Raw genomic sequence first — 19,142 nt, 5'->3', positions numbered from 1 at the left:
ATTCTGCACAGTAAAAAGGTCTCATGCACAGAGCAATGCTGTGCACGGGCCATACAAAGCGACCACAGGTCAATATTACCAACCCAAAGGAATACCCTACACCAGAGCTCCTCAATCTTTTTCTACTAAGGTCTCACCAACCAGAACATGGTGATACCTTAGCCTCACCACAAGTAATCGATATCCATAATCAATATTAAAATAAGCACAAAAAAAAAAAAGTCAATTATGTTGGTAACCCAGAGATTGCTGCAGTTTACCACCACTTTTGTTCAAACCGCTTCCCTAGCTGCACTTCACCAACAACTCGATGCCACCTCAGTTTGTGAAGCACTGCCCTATGGTGCCTCCCTGAAATACCCTATTATCCAAGAAGCAATGATTGTGGGGTAGAATACCACAAATGCATCGGTACCTACGATGCATGTTCCTCCCAAGTTAGAAAGATCTTGGAAAAATACTGGCCTATTCTAAGGGAAGATCCTGATCTACGTGATCGGATCTCTCCCATTCCCAGTGTAACGTACAGAAGAGGGAAGAATTTACGGGAATATCTGGTCCCTAGCCACTATTCAAAACCGTCACCTACCTCCGCATGTTGGCTTAGAACAACAATTACGGGCTCACATCCATGTGGCAGATGCTCATTCTGCCCTTATATGCCTGCTACTAAAATCTACATCTCGGATGGTAAGACATATCAGATCAAACAATTTATGAACTGCCAGAGCAGCGGTGTAGTATATGCAGCACAGTGCCCTTGTCCGAAATTGTACATTGGAAAGACGATACAGGAACTTAGGAGAAGAATTTCTCGACATTGTTTCTCCATCAATGGAAAAGAGGATACACCACTATCGAGACATGTTCGTTCTCTTCATGGCGGTGATACCCGGGTGCTGAAGTTCTGGGGTATATCTCTGGTTAAGATGGGCCCACGTTCGGGCAATCTTGATCGCAAATTGTTGCAGGAGGAGGCCAGATGGATCTATCGTCTTAATACTTTGAGTTCTGTTGGACTCAATGAAGGTTTCAACTTTGCAGCCTTCATCTAATGAAAGTACCTCTTAAAAATCGGATAACACGCGTGCACAAAAGTGTGCATGCCGGTCGTTCGGTTGGGCTAATTACTACATTAAATTAGTACACCATACTTACTGGAGTGTATAGCGCACCTGTGCGCACGTTCCAATTTAGAATAATTATTATAACTTACATATTTTTTGAAATATAATGATACAGTGGTTCTGACTACCCTGTGTTTTTTATTGTATCATTGGTGATAGCGCGCCTTGTATATGTATTTGTGTTGATGCACAATATTGGCACTTGACCACCTTTCGATATTATACCTATCTGCCGGCCCGTCCCTCGGAATGCCATTACATGCATCTGTCAGGGATCTTAATAAACCCTGCATAATCATGCTGTGATTGCCTGGCTGCCTGTCCTTTAATGTACTGCTGCGTGTACTTCTGTACGATAGAATCAATGAGGAGACGTAGTATGTGATTATACACGGGGGGCGGGCACTTGTCATTGCCCCGCCGTGATTTCACTCTGGTCAGAAGAGATGGGAATTGTGTCTCTCCCCTCCACGTACTATTGGACAGAGCCGCTGTGCTCTTTGATTGGCCTCCAGTGACAGTCACCGGTTGGTCCACTGTGATGTCAATCAAGCCGGTTGGGAGGCTTGGCCGTAGCGGCGGCCTGTGATTGGCTGGCCTGATTTTCAGCTGTTCCTCCTGGAGAGCTTAATACGGCATCTTTTTTTCGGCGCGCTGCCATTAAGCCCCTGAACCCCTGAGGACGCTGTTTAGCACAGCGAAACATGTCGGGGGGGGGCTCTGATACCTACCATTTTAATCTAATATGTACCTCCGTTGCTCTTTACATATGTTATCTGTTTGACTCGCTGGTCTGCAGCCGCGAGCATTACCGATCAGAACACACATACACATGGTCCAATGTGCACAGCTCGTTTACACCTCAAATGGAGGTGATGTTACTTATTTTAATCATTCAGTGTAGTCAGTCTTTTTGCTTTATAGAAGCACAATAAAATTTGTTTATTTATTTATTTAGTCATCGTCAGTTGGATTAAGAGGAATTTCTCTGCTGGTAGCAGTTTTTTGTAAATCTGGGGTAGAATACCTACATAATATGGCATGCACCGCAGATTGCCACGATTTGTGTTTGCTTTTTTTTTTTTCCAATCTGTCCTTTATTCCTTGCTTACTAAATTCAAATTAGCAAAAAGTAGGAGGCAAGAGAAAGGGAGTCTGACTACAGGATCAGACTACACAGAGTTTCTGTTACCATGGGGACGCACGGGTCTACATCGATGCTATAGTTGGAAAACAATAGGATATTTTTAATTAAGACTTAATATAAGTTGCTTTATTTTATTGCTCAGACTAGATGAATTGGAATAATAAAAAATAAATACATTTGGTTGCAAAAGGGGAGTATAGCCGTTACAATTAAAAAGTGCACAAATAAAACCACATATATGCTAGAAATTGCTGGAAATAAATGCAAATGTATCAAATAACTTTTCTATTTGGTATTCAGTTTCATATTTGAGCCCCTATTAATACTCACTCAACTTCCATGTTAAGAAGTTCCACAAGGGCATTGAATGCGCCCGCTTCTAGCAGCAGGAAGATGTTATGTCGCTGCCAGGTCTCTACTTCGGACTCACAAGTGCACTCTCCAAAAGTGCCTAAGCAAAAGAGTGAAAAGTGTCAAAGCGACTCCAATACATAAAACAAATAAAGACTTACACAACACATGACAGAATCACTGGGTGATTAGAAATGCCTGTACATACCCTGTGCCACATAAAGGATTGCCCTAGCCACTTTCAGTCTTTTTTCTCTGGCTGTAACCTCTAGAGCATCGAGGAGCCGCATAGCGTGTGCACGCTGCTGGGACACATCCAGCTCGGTCCATTTTTTATCAGACACTTAGGTACAAAAATAAAGAAAATACAGTATATAGTAGATTCCAACTACAGCGCTCCAAGCAATCGTTACACCCAGAGCATAGAAAGCGAACGGCGGTAGACTACACACCCATCATCCTCAGCTTACCATGTAATCGCAAGTCTTCCTCAAAACATTTCCTGTTCCAATGGAATTCTGGACCTTCTGTGTAACTGTAAAGCTCTGTCATGGGAGAAAGAAGAGAATGGCCGTGAACAAAATATTACAATCAATATATTTATAACATCAATGCATATGGTGTCTGCAGCACAATGGAGGGGCTGGCTACTTGCCTATATCTTGCAGGCACTCAAGTGCTTTAGTATTGCTGGAATTTGTTTATCCTTTATATCGTTGACTGAAGTAATTTTCACATTGACTGATAACCACCACTCCATAATGTCTCATTGTTTATATTAGGGATGCCACCATACCAGAATTTGGACTTCGATACCGATACTTCGTGTAGTATTGTGATTTCGATAATAAAACGATATTTTGGCAACAGTAATAAAAAAAAAAAAAAGTTCTTCCATTTTCTGATGTGAGGCGCGAGGTGTGATGAATTTTGAATGTGCCTCACATTGATAGTAATTAACCCAATCATGTTTCTCAGTCATAATGGGTTAATGTGTAAGGTACATGATGGGGTTAATTACTATTAATGTGAGGCACATGGAGGTTACATTCATCACAACTTGTGCCTCACAATAAGGCCTCATGCACACGACCGTGCTCGTAATTACGAGCACGGCCGGCCACGGGCAGCCGGCCGCTTTTGCGAGCCGTGCTGCTATTATAAAGTATAGCAGCACGGCCCGTAAAATAGAACATGTTCTATTTTTTTAACGGCACGGGCACCTTCCCGTGAGAAAACGGGAAGGTACTCGTGGCTAACAGAAGTATATGAGCCCGTTATTGCGGGTCGTAATTACGACCAGCAATAACGGGTGTTTTTACGGTCGTGTGCATGAGGCCTAAGTGAAAGAAAGAAGTTTTTATTTTATTTTTTACAGCGTACACATCATAAATGATGCAAAAAAAATTGTTGTGCAGGTTATTACGGCCACGCCAATACACAGGCAGTTGTTAGGACATACCCAAGTATGCCCTAACAACAGGAAATATGGTAAGACAGCTCTGGGCTGTCTGCCCATAAATGGTATGTATGTCCCTCAAATGCGTCACAGGGATTCCTGTGATGCGATCCAAGGGGCATCCCCCCGTTCTCATTTTCCCCTGAATGCTGCAGTCCGCTATGAACACAGAATTCAGGGGAATAGCTGCGGAGAGGAGAGAAACAATAGCAGCGTAGATGACAGGTGTCTCTGATCTCCGCCGTTATAGAGCGGGGCTGCGGCTGTGTAATACAGCCATTGCCCCGCTCCTGACAGGAACTGCGTGTGCGGTCAGCATGAGGTGACGTGGCCGGGGCTGCACTAATGAGCGGCGGTTCAGGCACTGAAGACAGAACATGGGGGTGTTTTGCAGTGCGCCCGCCATGTTCGGTCTTCAGTGCCGCCGCTCATTAGTGCAGCGCTGGCCGCATCGCATCATCCTGACGGCACGCACTTCTCAGTACTCAGGAGCGGGGCAATGACTGTATTACACAGCCGCAGCCCTGCTCTCATACAGTCATGTGTTACAATACTGAGCTGTGTGGCCGCACAGCTTAGTATCGAAATACAGGAAATAACAGTATTGAACAGTTTGGGGATGCACAGTATCGAAACATGCATCGTGCATCCCTAGTTTATGTATGAATGAATGCTTTTGAGAAATATTATAAGAAGTTCTGTGCTGAAAGTGCATCCGGCATAAATCTTTATTTTAGGGTATCTATGGGACGCTTTGTTAAAGGGGAGATAATGAGAGCACAAACAATATTTGATGTGGGGTTTAAAGGGAAAGTGTCATTGACATCACTCATAAAGTACTGACAAATACGCTGAGATCAGCAGTCCGTCATTCATTAAGTTAAGCTGTTTATGAGAACTTACCTCCAGAGCCCGGCCAGCCATGAGTCTGATTGACAGATGTCTTCTTATGCACAGTAATAGGGAGAAATCTATCAGAGGAAAGTAGGCAGAGCTAGCAGAGAGTGGGTGGAGCTAGCAGCAGCTCATGAATACGCTGGACTCTTCTCTGGCATGGCTAGCTAGACTTTGCAGGTAAGTTCTCATAAACCGCTTAAGTCAAGCAAATGCATGACAGACACCTAAAAAGAGCGTATCTGTCACTATATTATGCTGCCCTGAGTAGAGCAGCATAATGTCAATGACAGATTCGATTTAAGATCACCTGTGCATATGCACACGAGGGCACACAATTCCTTAAAGTGTAGCTAAACGTTCGACAAACTTTTGACATGTCATAGTGACATGTCAGAAGTTTGGATTGGTGGGGGTCCGAGCACTGAGACCCCCACCAATCGCTAGAACGAAGCAGCTGAAGAGTTCGTGTGAGCGCCCAGCTGCTTTGTTTCTGTTCGGCTTTTTTCGGAAATAATAGAAAGTCTATGAGCCCGTACTCCGATACATTTATTTCCGGAAAAAGCCGAACAGACACGAAGCAGCTGGGCGCTCACACGAGCGCTTCAGCTGCTTCGTTCTAGCGATTGGTGGGGGTCTCCGTGCTCGGACCCCCACCAATCCAAACTTCTGACATGTCACAAGTTTGTCGAACATTTAGCTACACTTTAAGGCACTACCTACTGGGCCAAGAATGCTCATGTAATGGCTTCTACCTCCTGTAATTACATTTCTTTTTTTAGAGTCTGAGCAGGTGGAAGGAGCCATCACCCTGCTAGAGTGCAGAGGGCTCGTGTGCCTTCATTTGCACATGATCTGAACAATTCTTGTGTTGTCATTGAAAAGAAACATTAAAGGGGTTATCCGGGGGACCAAAAATTGCATTGCAATAACATATTTATGTGAAACTAAGTCACTTACTAATATACTTTAATTAAAAATTCTGTACTAAATGGTGCAGTTCAAACCTCATGAATTATTCAGTACGTGCTGGAGCTTCTCTAATAATGATGCCGCTCCAACACGGCCCCACGTGACTGAACTCTTGTTTCATGTGCCGTTCATGAACATGACCGCAAGGGGCTGTCACATTGCTCGAGACTCAAGCAATAGGCAGAGCATCAGCTAGCTCTTTGCTCGGGACTCCACTACTGCTGTCGACATCAATATTTGGTCAATTCAGAGGTTTCCTATTGCTGGAGTGCCCGAGTAAAGCATCAGCTGATGCTGCCTGGGGACACCATAATTTCTGCCGACGTCACTGTCATTGTCCATATATGGACAATGACGTTGGCAGCTGTTCAGGAGTCCCCGATGCTTTGCCCGGGGACTCCAGTACAGCTGCCAACGTCAATGTTCATATATGGACAGAGACGTGGGAAGAAGTTGTGGAGTCCCCAGGCAGAGCATCAGCTGATGCTTTGCTCGGGGACTCCAGTACTGCTCTGCCGACGTTATTGTCCATATATGGATAGTGACAATGATGTGGGCAAAAGTTGTGGAGTTTCCAGGCAGAGCATTAGCTGATGCTTTGCTCGGGGACTACAGTAGTGCTGCCAACGTAATTGTCCATGACAGTGACGTCGGCAGAATTTGTGGAGTCCCCAAACAGAGCATCAGCTGATGCTTTGCTTGGCGACTCCAGTACTGCTCTGCGGATGTCATTGTCCATATATGGACAGTGACAATGACGTCGGCAGAAGCCGTGGAGTCCCCAGGCAGAGCATCAGCTGATGCTTTGCTCGGGGTCTCCAGTGATAGGAAACTCCTGAATTGACCAAATATGGACGTCGGGAGCAGGGCTGGAGTCGCGAGCAAAGCGCTAGCTGATGCTCTGCTCGGGACTTTAGCAATAGGCAATGTGACAGCCCCTTGTGGTCATGTTCACGAACAGCACATGAAGCATGAGCTCAGTCACGTGGGGCGGTGTCAGGGCGTCAATATTACTAGAAAAGCTCCAGCACTTCCTGAATAATTCATGAGATTTGAACGGCACCATTTAGTACAGAATTTTGAATTAAAATATATTAGTAAGTTACTTCGTTTCACGTAAATATATTATTGCAATGCAATTATTGGTCCCCGGATAACCCCTTTAAGTCTGTACAGATTTTAAGTCTTGGCATATAAAGTAAGTACTATTTCACGAACTGCAAGTAGACATCTAAAAATAGTAAGAAACAAGAGTATATTGGAAAATTTCAGAACTTTTCATTATATCATAAAGTTTAGATAAAATTGGTCAACGCTATTGTTGATAACCTAAAGTTTACGGACCATAGAGCTGCCATTAAAGAAAAGGATCAGACACAATGGATTTGACCTGACACTTCGTTAGTATCCCCTGCTGTATTGAAATGAGTTATACCTGCATGCTAGGAATAGGGATGATTACCTACCTGATAGCTCTGCAGCCCATTTGTCAGCGTCAGCATAAACAAATTCTAGATCTGGAGACTCGGAGTAACCCTGTAAAAACAAAATTGGGCACTTCCATTTGTGATAGCCTACTGATAAAAATACTCAGATGTACACGTGGTACATAAGGCAGACCTAGTAACTAGTGCAGAAATAGCTTCACACTGTATATGGATGGATATACAAAAATACTCTCACGCTCTGGTAATCTGACAGTAGAGTTTCGCTTACACAGGACTGCATGGACACCTTTGAGGGCATTTAAAAAAAAAAAAAAATACGTCAGTGTAACTTTGTTTTTATTCAAAATTTGTTTTACTTTTAGAGATATAGCTGTTCCCTGGTCTCTATACAGAACAACTGTATCGATCGCTTTACAATGAATCCATCAGTCCCGCGAACAGGCAGAATCCACCTGTAATCGATCACATCTAAGTGACACGCAGGACCTGCGGACACAGAACCTGTCAGGTCCGCGGGACTGATGGATTCAGTGTAAAGCGAACGATATAGAGAATACACAACAGCTGTATCTGCAAAAGTAAAACACATTTTTAAAAACTATCTACAAAGTTACACTAAGCACGCTGATTGATCTATTTCATTTTTATAAATTCTGTTCGCAAACTTCAAACCACGTTTCTGGCTGTCTATAATTTTCATATGTGATGAGTCGCAGACTACAGACTGGTGTAATACGGCTTGCGGACAGGAAACATGAAGGGAACGTACGTGCCAATAGATCACATATTTTTGGTGCCACCAGTAGTCAGATTAAACGTAAGGGGCACTAGAATGGGAAGATCCATGTGTCACCCATGGGAGACATCTGGAGTTGCTAAGCAACATAGTCATAATGGCGTCTGTAGTCATTAGGGATTCGTGAATCTCTGGTTTCCAGTAGAGGTTCTATATTGCTTTCTGCCTCATCCCCACAGATAGTGACCCGAATGGGACATCATATTGTACAACTTCATATCCTGTAAAAAGCAAACAATGACTGACTGACTGCACTATATAATATAAGAGCCATTACATCACACAGACAAGTAGTTACTAGAAATCTACGGTATCTATGTACGTATGCCATGCTAAGCCATTATAGTGAATGGAGGGAGAGAAGATCAGGTAACTATCCTCATACTTCCCCAGGTGATAGTCCCCACACTGCGCCCACGGACAAAAAAAAACGTATCCCAACCTCTGAATCCTTGCGCTGATTGCGATTATATTCCCGTCCTTTTCCCGGTTGAGGACTCCCGGCAATAACACCGCCTACACCGGTTCTCATTTTGTTGTTGACATTTAGCGACCCGGAGGCCTCCATCTTCCTTAGGAAACGCCCACGTAGCTCAGAGTATCGCGATAACTGATTCCGTGACTTGTGGAACGCAAGCACTTCCGTATATTGTACGTACAGCGTTCCATACGGCTTCCGGGATTCACGTGATCGGCGTCATATTCACGTCTCTATACCACCTGACCATATCAGCTACCTCGTTTTTATGTGGTCACGAGAATACTACAAGGATGTAACTACGTACTGAGGAGTTTTTCCGTGATCAAATACATACTGTGATAGATGTGTACAATAAGTTGAAATTAACGTTTGATGGAGAAATAAACGGGTTCTTATTTGTTTTACTAACGTAACATAACATGAAGTGCTCTGTACCAAGGGCATAACTAGGCAAGACAGGGCCCCAGCGCAAACTTATGGCTGGTAGATCTATATTCATGGGATCTCATAATATAGGGAAGGGTTGTAGACATACCTCCCAACTTTTGAATTCGGAAAAGAGGGTCATTTTAAGCCACGCCCCTAACCACGCCTAATATCCCGCATACGCACATCAAATCACGGCCAGATCCTTCTGCAAATAACACGTGCGCATTCGCACTGCTGATCTCTAGACTGTCTGGATATCACAGATCTTTCCCAATGGTTGAGTAACACAAAGAAACACCTGCGAGTCAGACATGATGGGGAAAACGTTTTTCCCTGTGGTGGATGACTTTTCAGCTGACAGGTAGCAGAGTTACATGAAGGGGAATTATTTTTCATTGGCATCAAGTTTCTATCGCAGCGCAGGGAAGTAGACAGAAGTCGCTGGAGGTGAGGAGAAGTTTTTTACTTCATATTACTAACCTTATTTATTTATTTTTTTGCAGGTTCGTTTGGACTACTTCGATCTGCGTTTGTTTGTTTTAAATAAAATGGTTAGCGAGGATTGTGTGGGGGAGTTCTTATTTCAATAAAAACATATTTTCTTATGTCTCTGTTTTTTTTAATTCTTTAATAGCGCCTTGGTAATGGCAGTTGTCTAATTGACAGCGTCCATTACTAAAGGTGGGGCTCAGTGTGAGCCGGTAAAAAGGCTGCAACTAACCCCCATTATTACCCCGATACAAAACACCACTAGGGGTGCTGGGAAGAGCCGGGTGCGATCCAGTGCCTGACCATCTGTAGTGATGGGCGGTCACTGGGGCGGCCGCAGGCTTGGAGAGTCCAGAACCAGTGGCCCTTCCCACACTGGTAATGCTAGGCTGCTGCTGCTATGTTGTATCTGGCTGGTTATGAAAATGGGGGGGGGGGGGGTCGTGGGGTCCTCCCTTTTTTTCATAACCAGCCAGACACAACATAGCGGCAGCAGCCGAGCATTACCAGGGTGGGAAGGGCCATGGTTTTTGGCCCTTTCCAGCCTCATAATAGCCTGCTGCCGCCCATCACTACAGATGGTCAGGTACTGGATCGTACCCGGCTCTTTCCAGCACCCCTGGTGGCGGTGGGTACTGGGTTAATAATGGGGGGTTAGTTGCAGCCTTTTTACTGGCTAACACTAAGTTCCACCTTAGTAACAGACAACTGCCATTACAAAGGCGCCAATAAAGTATTAAAAAAAACAGACATAAGAAAATATATTTTTTTATTGAAAAAAGAACACCCTACACAACCCTTATTCACCATTTTATTTAAAAAAAAAATGTAGACCAACGCAGTAGTCCAACGAATCTACGACGTAGTCCAAACAGGACAGCGGAACATGAAAAACAAACAAATAAAGTTAGTAATGTTTACAAGGGGGGCCTGTGTGTAGATAGCGCCAGACACAGCCCCCCTGTAGATAGATCAATACAGAGAAATGCCTGCCGGCAAAAGAAAGCCCTGTTTTCCAACTATCACTGGACAAAATAACAAAGTCTTTATTGAATATATAACAAGGAACAGACTACATAAAGATTAAAAGTTCAAGTCCATTGCTGACAAGGATCAGCGTAGTGCAATGTATGAGGACTCTATTGTGAGGACACAGTTAAATTCTAAAGAGTCAGCAAGGACATGTATTAAAATTTAGGAAGAAGCCCCCGACATGTTTCGATACGGATGTAGCGTCTTCAGGGGTTTCGGGGCCAATGACAGCGCGCGGCGGAAATCCCGTAGCTATATACACAGAAAAGTGACTGCACGTGTCCCCTCAATCAGTTGCAGACCAATCATAAGCGGGATAGAGGGACGTGCCTTCACCCCGCTGACAGACAGGCAGTGCTGCGAATCATGGGCTCTACACAAGCCGCCAATGGACGCACACCTAAGCACGCAGGCGCAGTAAGGTGTATTAGAGAGACAGAAATAATTCAAAAGGAAGGTGACCTAAAAACAGCAATTTTGGTGTTTTGTTTTTTTACACCAATCACAGTGAGCAGTGAGAGTTAACACCTTTACGTACATTTTTACGTACATGCACGTCGGGGAATGCGGCTGGTTAGCGCATTCCCGCGTGCATGTACGTGATGCAGTTAAACTGTCACAGCGCCGCGGGACGAGGTGACTTCACTGAAAACTGCTGTCCGAGACAGCTTAGCAACAGAGCTATCCAACGGGACCAATCACAGCGGTCGTCTGTCGGCGATGGCTATGATTGGTCTGTCAGTGCAGACAGACCAATCACAGTGGAGTGACGTAGGCAGGGCTGGTTTTTCTATAGTGTCCAGCTCTGATCTCCTCTGTTGGTTTTTAGAGGAGATCAGAAACGGATTCTAAAATAGTTTGTGAACTAAATATACCCTCACAGTCTGATCAGTCACCCCCTGTGCTGATCAGCCACCTCCTGTACCACATCTGCGCATCCCTGTGCCCCATCAGCACCCCACTGTGCCCTATCAGCACCCCAGTGTGCCCTATCAGCACCCCAGTGTGCCCCATCAGCAACCCAGTGTGTCCCCAAGGACTTTGCAGATCACACAGTGCGCTGAGGGGAAAGCGGGGCTGTTGGTAGCAAAAATTCAGGACCAGGTTCTGCAGCCCTACAATGACCTCAGAAAATCAAGAACCTAGTATAAAAAATTGTCCGTAAACCTGACACAAGTGGCACTATATAATTTGTTTGTTCTGTATAAAAGTGCATGCCATAGGGGGACTTTTCTTGATTTCAAGAAAAAACTATTAAAGCATTGATTTTTGGAGACCAGGAAGGGCAGTGGAAGCAGCAGAGCTTCTGGAATAGTGGGGTCAAGAATTGTTCATGGGCAGCATTTCCTTGGCGTTCTTCCCCCCCCCCCCCCCACTGAAAAGAAAAGGAGGCCCCAAAGAAGGTGTCGAGTGTGCTCGACGAGGGGCATTAGGAAAGACACCACTCACTACTGTGAGACCTGCCCCTCTAAACCGGGCCTCTGCATTGGAGAGTGCATTCAGACATACCACACCTCTGTTTATTTTAATTAAATCCCTTTTCTTCCTGCCTTCTTCTATCAGAGACCTACAAACTGAAAAACTGATCAACTTGAGAACAAATGATTGAATAAAAAAGTATACATTTTATTAAAGATAGACACCACCAGATAAAAAGATGAGTCACACAATGAGAAGGCATCAACCTTATGCAAGACCAATAGGAGCATGTATGTCGGGCATGCACACACATAAATATCAAAATGCAGGCACGCATGTAAATTGGAGTCCAGAAGGGACAATAAAACTGCATGAACAAGTACAACAAGATAATGAATGTAAATGGCAATAATAATCAAGTACAAAGTGCTGAGAGATGCAGGTAGCACTGCCCATAGTCACATCCTAACAGGCTTGTGTGCAAGATATAGAGCTAAGACCTGTTGAGCCCATCAACTGAAGGGCAAGGTACCATCAGATAAAAAAGCATGTGTTACAAGTGCCTATTGAGAAATAAAGTACATACCCGATGTCATGGTCATTGCACAGAGAGGACACCAACACCCGACGTGCGTTTCGGCAAATGCCTTCGGAGTGTCAGCTGCAAGCCGCCCGCAAATCGCGGGCCGCGTACATGGCCGCGCCCATTATTTTCACTTTCTGCGGTCCGGGCTCCTGGGCCATGCACGGACCATGGAAACCACTGTCGTGTGCATGGCCCCATAGGAATGAATGGGGCCGCAATTCTACTGTGGATTTTCGGGGGAATTGCGGCCGCAAAAGCACGTTCGTGTGCATGGGGCCTAAGGTGTGTAGTTTTAAGAATGGGTAATTTCTTGGGGGTTTCTATCATTGTCAGTTCAAAGCCTCTCCAAATGTGCATTGGGGCCTAAAACATTTTAGGGAAAATTGGTGTCCTGAAAGCTACCAGGTACTCTATTCCTTTTTGGCCCTGCCGTGTGTCCAGGCAGCGCATTAGGGCCACAATGGTGGTATTTTTGAACACAGGAGAAACAGGGTGATAGATTTTGGGATGTGTTTCTTCATTGTCATGTTCGCTTTACAAAGAAATAGGTCTTTAAAATGACATTTGTGAAAAAAGTGAATTTTTTTTTTCACTTGCTTAGCATTAAATTCCGCAAAAAACAGTGGGGTCAAAATACTTTCTACACCCCTAGATAAATACCTTAAAGGAACAGTGTCATCCCAAATAATTTTTTTATATGTTAAAGATGTTAGTGCCTTAATATAAACGTTTATTTTCATTTGTGTGTTTGTGTTTTACTGTTTCTTATTTTTACACTTTTTCTTCCCTATGGGGGCTGCCATTTTTTGTTCCATTTCTGTGTGTGTCGATTAACGACACACACAGACATGGAATACGGCAGCCACAGTCCCATAGGGACTGCGATCGGCTCCCGTCCCATTGACTGCCGTGTACGGCGTCTGTGTGGGAACTGCGCATGCGCCGCTCCCACATCGTCCTATTCGAAATTGGCGCCGTCCGGCGCCATTTTCCTGTGGACCGGAAGTCGCGGCCGGACAGTAATATTACTACTTCCGGTCGCGGCTTCCGGACTTGTGCACATGGAACAGCGGCAGCAAAGGGAGCGGACGGGCCGGAGGGAGCCGCGGCGGCAGGAGCAGGTAAGAGATTTCAATGTATGTTAGTGTTTGTGTGTGTTTACTACTGTATGTAAACCTACTACACTGTGGGTTACCTCAAAAAATGGCGACACACAGTGTAGGAGGTTACATCGTTCAAACCCCTCGTTTATCCCGGCACTAGCCAGGATAAAGGAGGGGGGAATGCTGAGAGCTCACTAGAGCGAGGGCTTTTAACCCAACGTTGCAATGCTGCAATTTTGGGAACAGCTCCATCTAGTGACCAAAAATGGGTAGTATTATAAATTAGAAATAATTTATAATATTTCCTGGACTCGTGCAAAAAAATAAAAAAAATTTGAACAATGTTTAATCACCCACACACTAAATGTTTAATTTTTTTTAAAAAAACATGTTTTTCGGGCAACACATTCCCTTTAAGGGGTCTAGTTTTCTAAATGGGGTCGTTTTGGGGAGTTTCTGTCGTTCTGACAGCTCAAAGCCTCTCCAAATGTGCGTTGGGGCCCAAAACATTTTAAAGCAAAATTGGTGTCCTGAAAGCTACCAGGTGCTCTGTTCATTTTGGGCCCTGCCGTGTATCCAGGCAGCACATTAGGGCCACAATAGGGATATTTTTGAACACAGGAGAAACAGGGGGATAGATTTTGGGGTATGTTTTTTCATTCTCATGTTCGCTTTACAAAGAAATATGTCTTTAAATTGACACATTTGTGAAAAAGGTGAAATTATTTTTTTTACGCCTGCTTTGCATGAATTCTTAGGGTATGTGCACACACACTAATTACGTCCGTAATTGACGGACGTATTTCGGCCGCAAGTAGTGGACCGAACACAGTGCAGGGAGCCGGGCTCCTAGCATCATACATATGTACGATGCTAGGAGTCCCTGCCTCTCCGTGGAACTACTGTCCCGTACTGAAAACATGATTACAGTACGGGACAGTTGTCCTGCAGCGAGGCAGGGACTCCTAGCATCGTATATAACTATGATGCTAGGAGCACTGTGTTCGGTCCGGGACTTGCGGCCGAAATACGTCCGTCAATCACGGACGTAATTAGTGTGTGTGCACATACCCTTACAAAGAACTGTGGGCTTAAAATACTTACAACACCTTAAATACCTTAAGGGGTGTAGTTTTCAAAATGGGGTCATTTGTGGGGTTTCCATCATCCTGACACCTTTGAGCCTCTGAAAACCTGGCTTGTTGCAGGAATTTTTTTTTTACTTAAAAATGTATAAAATTATTATTACATTTGTAAATCTTCTAAATTGCCTAAAATGTTTTTGTTCAAAACTGCTGCTAAAATAGAGAAGAGATGGAAATATATATTAAATGAATAAAATGTACAGTATGTATGTACATATGTGACATATTGCAGTTCAAAATAGGGAAAAATTAAAATTTTTACAAAATCTAAAATTTTTGTATTTTTTATCTAATTTACGCAAATCGTATCAGTCTAAATAAAGTAAAACATGTGACGAAAAAACACTGTCAGAATTACTTGGATATGCAAAACTATTGCAGAGTTATTCTCTAATAAAGTCACACATACCAGATTTGAAAAATCTAGCTTGGTCATTAAGGTCCAAACAAGCTTGGTCCTTAAGGGGTTAAATAACATTATATCAAAATAGTTTGGACTTGAACGGTCGCGGCAGTACAAATTATGTTATTTTTTTTTACATTACTTTAGGGAAAAAAATGGGTAAGGGAAGTTTTTGAACTTTTGAAGAGTAACTGTACTTTCTATGATATATCAAAAGTTTGCTGAGACATATCAGAAGTTTGGATAGGTGGGGGTCCGGTTGCTGAGACTACCTGTCACGAAGGGTCTGTGGACCCACTGGGCCGTACCGCCTTGGCGGTAAGGCAGCTGGCCAACAGGGCGCAGGTGAATGTCTATAGATTATATAGGGTACCTGTGGCAGCTCGGACAGCAGCAGGGCAGGCTAGGCAGGAACTAGGCAGCAGGTAGACGTCAGGCGAGGTGAAGCAGGTCAGACGTGGATACAGCACGACACGACTTTGGCACAGCACAGTGCTCGACCAGATACAAGGAACAGGTAGAGGAACAGGTGACACACTAGGAGGCCATTACATAGACAAACTAGGGAACAACAACAACGCTCAGGCATAGAACTAAGGGGGCTGGACCCCTCATATTCTAGGATACTCACAGGTCAAAGTTCATCAAAAAGGTCTGCGCGCACCCTACGGGATCCGACTGAGGTGAGTGGACGCGAGCGCTGGCGTCTCCTGAGGAGGCTGGGGCCAGCGCTTGCCGATACATGGCTGCGGCTGTCAGGGGGAGGTTGGAGCGGACGGCCCGCAGCCACGGACATTACACTACCACTGTCACTGAAGCAAAGAAGCAAGCCGCTCAGCTAAAGGCTTCTGCATGTACGTTTAGCGATAGTAGAAGTGTCTCTGCACTCGGGCCTCCACCAATCCAAACTTCTGATATGTCTCTGATATATAAAAATTTGCTGAAAGTTCGCTGTTAGCGAAAGGCTTATTAGGGGCAGAAAGATGAAAGACCTGGGGTGCCTTCATTAGGTCCATATCAATAATAGGAGAGAGAAAAACCTGTACCGCACATCCACATTCTTCATTAGGTTCCCAGGCTGCCATCACAACCATCGAAACCCCGCAATCGCGTTGCTGGGGGGCCGATGGGCTAACGGAGGAGCACATCCCCTTTTTCTAGCGGCTTAGATGCTGCGATCACTATTGACCGTGGCATCTAAGTAGTTAAACGGCCGAGTGAAGAGTTGTCGTTGATCCTAACTATTGCAGTGAGGTGTCGGTTGTAACATACAACCGACACCCGCTCTCTCCCTAATTCTCAGTTTTCCCTGAGCTAGAGGGCAAAGTCTAAGTGCTATCATGTCTCCTATACACAGCACACATAGAGAAGAGAATATCCTCCTCTTCAGTCTCTCTGTAGCATACCCTTTAGTTGCAGCAGCATGTAGACTACACAGAGGAATGAGCAGTGTAGCTGTGAATCTTGCTTATTTAACACTTACCATAAGCTGCTACAGCTTCTCTGTGTCTCTGCCCCCGCCCCCGCTATAGAATTCTATGGGCAGCTGTAACCTGATCCCTCATTGAGCGGATATTCCATCTTGTCTTAAAGGAACAGTGTCATCACAATTTTTTTTTTAATATGTTAAAGATGTTAGTGCTTTATTAAAAACGTTTATATTTATTTGTGTGTTTGTGTTTTACTTTTTCTTATTTTTACACTTTTTCTTCCCTATGGGGGCTGCCATTTTTTTTTCCATTTCTGTATGTGTCGATTAACGACACATACAGACATGGAATACGGCAGCCACAGTCCCATAGGGACTGCGAACGGGTCCCGTCCCATCCACTTCTGTGTACGCCGTCTGTGTGGGAACTGCGCATGCGCCGCTCCCACACAGTCCAATTTGAAATGCGCGCCGTCCGGCGCCATTTTCCTGTGGACCGGAAGTCGCGGCCGGACAGTAAGATTACTACTTCCGGTCGCGGCTTCCGGACTTGTGCACTTGGACCAGCGGCAGCAGACAGAGCGGACGGGCCGGAGGGAGCCGCGGCGGCAGGAGCAGGTAAGAGATTTCTATGTATGTTCGTGTTTGTGTGTGTTTACTACTGTATGTAAACCTACTACACTGTGTGTTAGCTCAAAAAATGGCGACACACAGTGTAGGAGGTTAGACCGTTCAAACTCCTCGTTTATCCCGGCACTAGCCAGGATAAAGGAGGGGGGGATGCTGAGAGCTCACTAGAGCGAGTGCTTTTTTCCCAATTTTGCAGCAAAAAGCAATGTGGTTGCTTTACCACATGCAATGCTGCAATTTTGGGAATAGCTCCATCTAGTGACCAGCAATGGGAAATATTATAAATTAGAATCTAATTTATAATATTTCCTGACTCGTGAAAAAAATAAAAAAAACACTAAATGTTTAATAAAAAAAAAAAAAACATGTTTTGCTGGCAACACATTCCCTTTAAGTAGATGGAAAAAGCAGTAAATTCAGAATAAGTTAACAGTAAGGCCTCATGCCCATATTAACGTTCCGCAATTACGGGCGCGGCTGGCCGCGGACAACCAGCAGCATTTTCGGCCCGTGCCCCCATGCAAAGTATGGGAGCGCGGTCTGTAAGGAGGAGGAGGCTTTCTATGGCCTGGACACCGTCCCGCAAATATACAGGAAGATGTCCGTGGTCAATAGAAGTGAATTGGTCCGTAATTGCGGACCGCAATTACGGAAAAATTCTACGGTCGTGTGCATGGGGCCTTAGGATGCGGGCGGAGTCTAACAAATGGAGAAAGAGGAATTTTTATTTAAAAAGATGCATTACAACGTTTCACATGTACTATTGATTAATGAAAATTTTATTGGAAAGTTAGTGACCATTTAAGGGGAATTTAACTAGGAACTACAACCTAGGGTAACCGCAGCTCACCAAAAGCTGCAAAATACAGACAAGCTGTTTATATCTATAGGGCTAAAAAATAAAAAATTATATATATATATATATATGACAAATAATGATATCGCCGTAATAATGTGACTTTACTACCAATTCCGGTGAAATTTGTTTCACTGTAGAGCCCTTAGCCTAAACATTACAAATTATTTTGTGTTTGCATCAGTGAAGTGTCTAAAAATGGATTTCTTAATATGTTCTTATACGGGTTCCCGTATTTTAGTCAGTGTTTGTCCATGCGGCCACACAGAGAAAGAAAAGTGGAGCCCAGAGGAGATTCCTAGCACTACTGTCACTTCTTTCTAGCGATCGGCATGGTACAAACAGCAATCCAATAATGCAGATTAAATGTTACACAGACATTTATTTGCAGTCTGTCGCAGCTTTCATGTTGAGAAAATGGTCAGGTATTGACTAAATAATTTTCCTGGTTGTTTCTCCATGAAATTTAATGTAGAAAACGTAACCAAATACCTCAAAAAACATTCTCTGATTCTCCGCCGTATAGCAATACCAAATATGTGCACTTTATCCGACAATTCGTGACGGCTTGATAATAAATTATCTTCTAAACTCTTTGACACATGGCATCTTTAGGCTGCTTTCAGATGAGTATAATATGGGGGATTTTCTAACCTTTATTACCCACGCAGAATTGGCTTCTATGGTGCTGAAACTCTGGTTCTCATAAATTGGTATGAATGCTGCGTCCATAATACAGGAGCAAAAATGCCCCCGTATTACACCCATTTGAAAGCAGCCTTAGGCCCTGCTCACCGCATCTGAATCGGCTCCAAAAAACGCCTGAAACGGCCCCCGATTGATTTCTGAAGGAATTTTGAGGCAGGTTTTTGCCTGCAAAATACTCCGTGTGAACAGGTCCTAACAATGTATTTTTATTTGTAATATTGCTAAATAAACAGACTAC

The 19,142-nt window shown here is 44.1% G+C and overlaps 1 protein-coding gene across 1 annotated transcript in view; it reads right to left on the bottom strand.

The window, feature by feature from the left end:
* STRIP1 (striatin interacting protein 1) overlaps positions 1-8,831 on the bottom strand; it is a 45,380-nt gene extending 36,549 nt beyond the window's left edge. Inside the window, exons 1-5 of the mRNA XM_075853664.1 lie at positions 8,637-8,831; positions 7,417-7,486; positions 3,096-3,170; positions 2,834-2,968; positions 2,605-2,725 (exon numbers count right to left, since the gene is read on the bottom strand). Coding sequence (XP_075709779.1) covers positions 2,605-2,725; positions 2,834-2,968; positions 3,096-3,170; positions 7,417-7,486; positions 8,637-8,762 — 527 coding nt within the window. The 5' untranslated portion in view covers positions 8,763-8,831. The remainder of the gene's footprint in view (positions 1-2,604; positions 2,726-2,833; positions 2,969-3,095; positions 3,171-7,416; positions 7,487-8,636) is intronic.
* Between the last annotated feature and the right edge of the window lie 10,311 nt (positions 8,832-19,142).

This window comes from Rhinoderma darwinii, chromosome 2, assembly GCF_050947455.1.
Source record: "Rhinoderma darwinii isolate aRhiDar2 chromosome 2, aRhiDar2.hap1, whole genome shotgun sequence".
NCBI classification, from domain to species: domain Eukaryota; kingdom Metazoa; phylum Chordata; class Amphibia; order Anura; family Rhinodermatidae; genus Rhinoderma; species Rhinoderma darwinii.
Note: the sequence above shows the minus strand (reverse complement) of the source record. Positions and strands in the feature narration are given on the sequence as shown.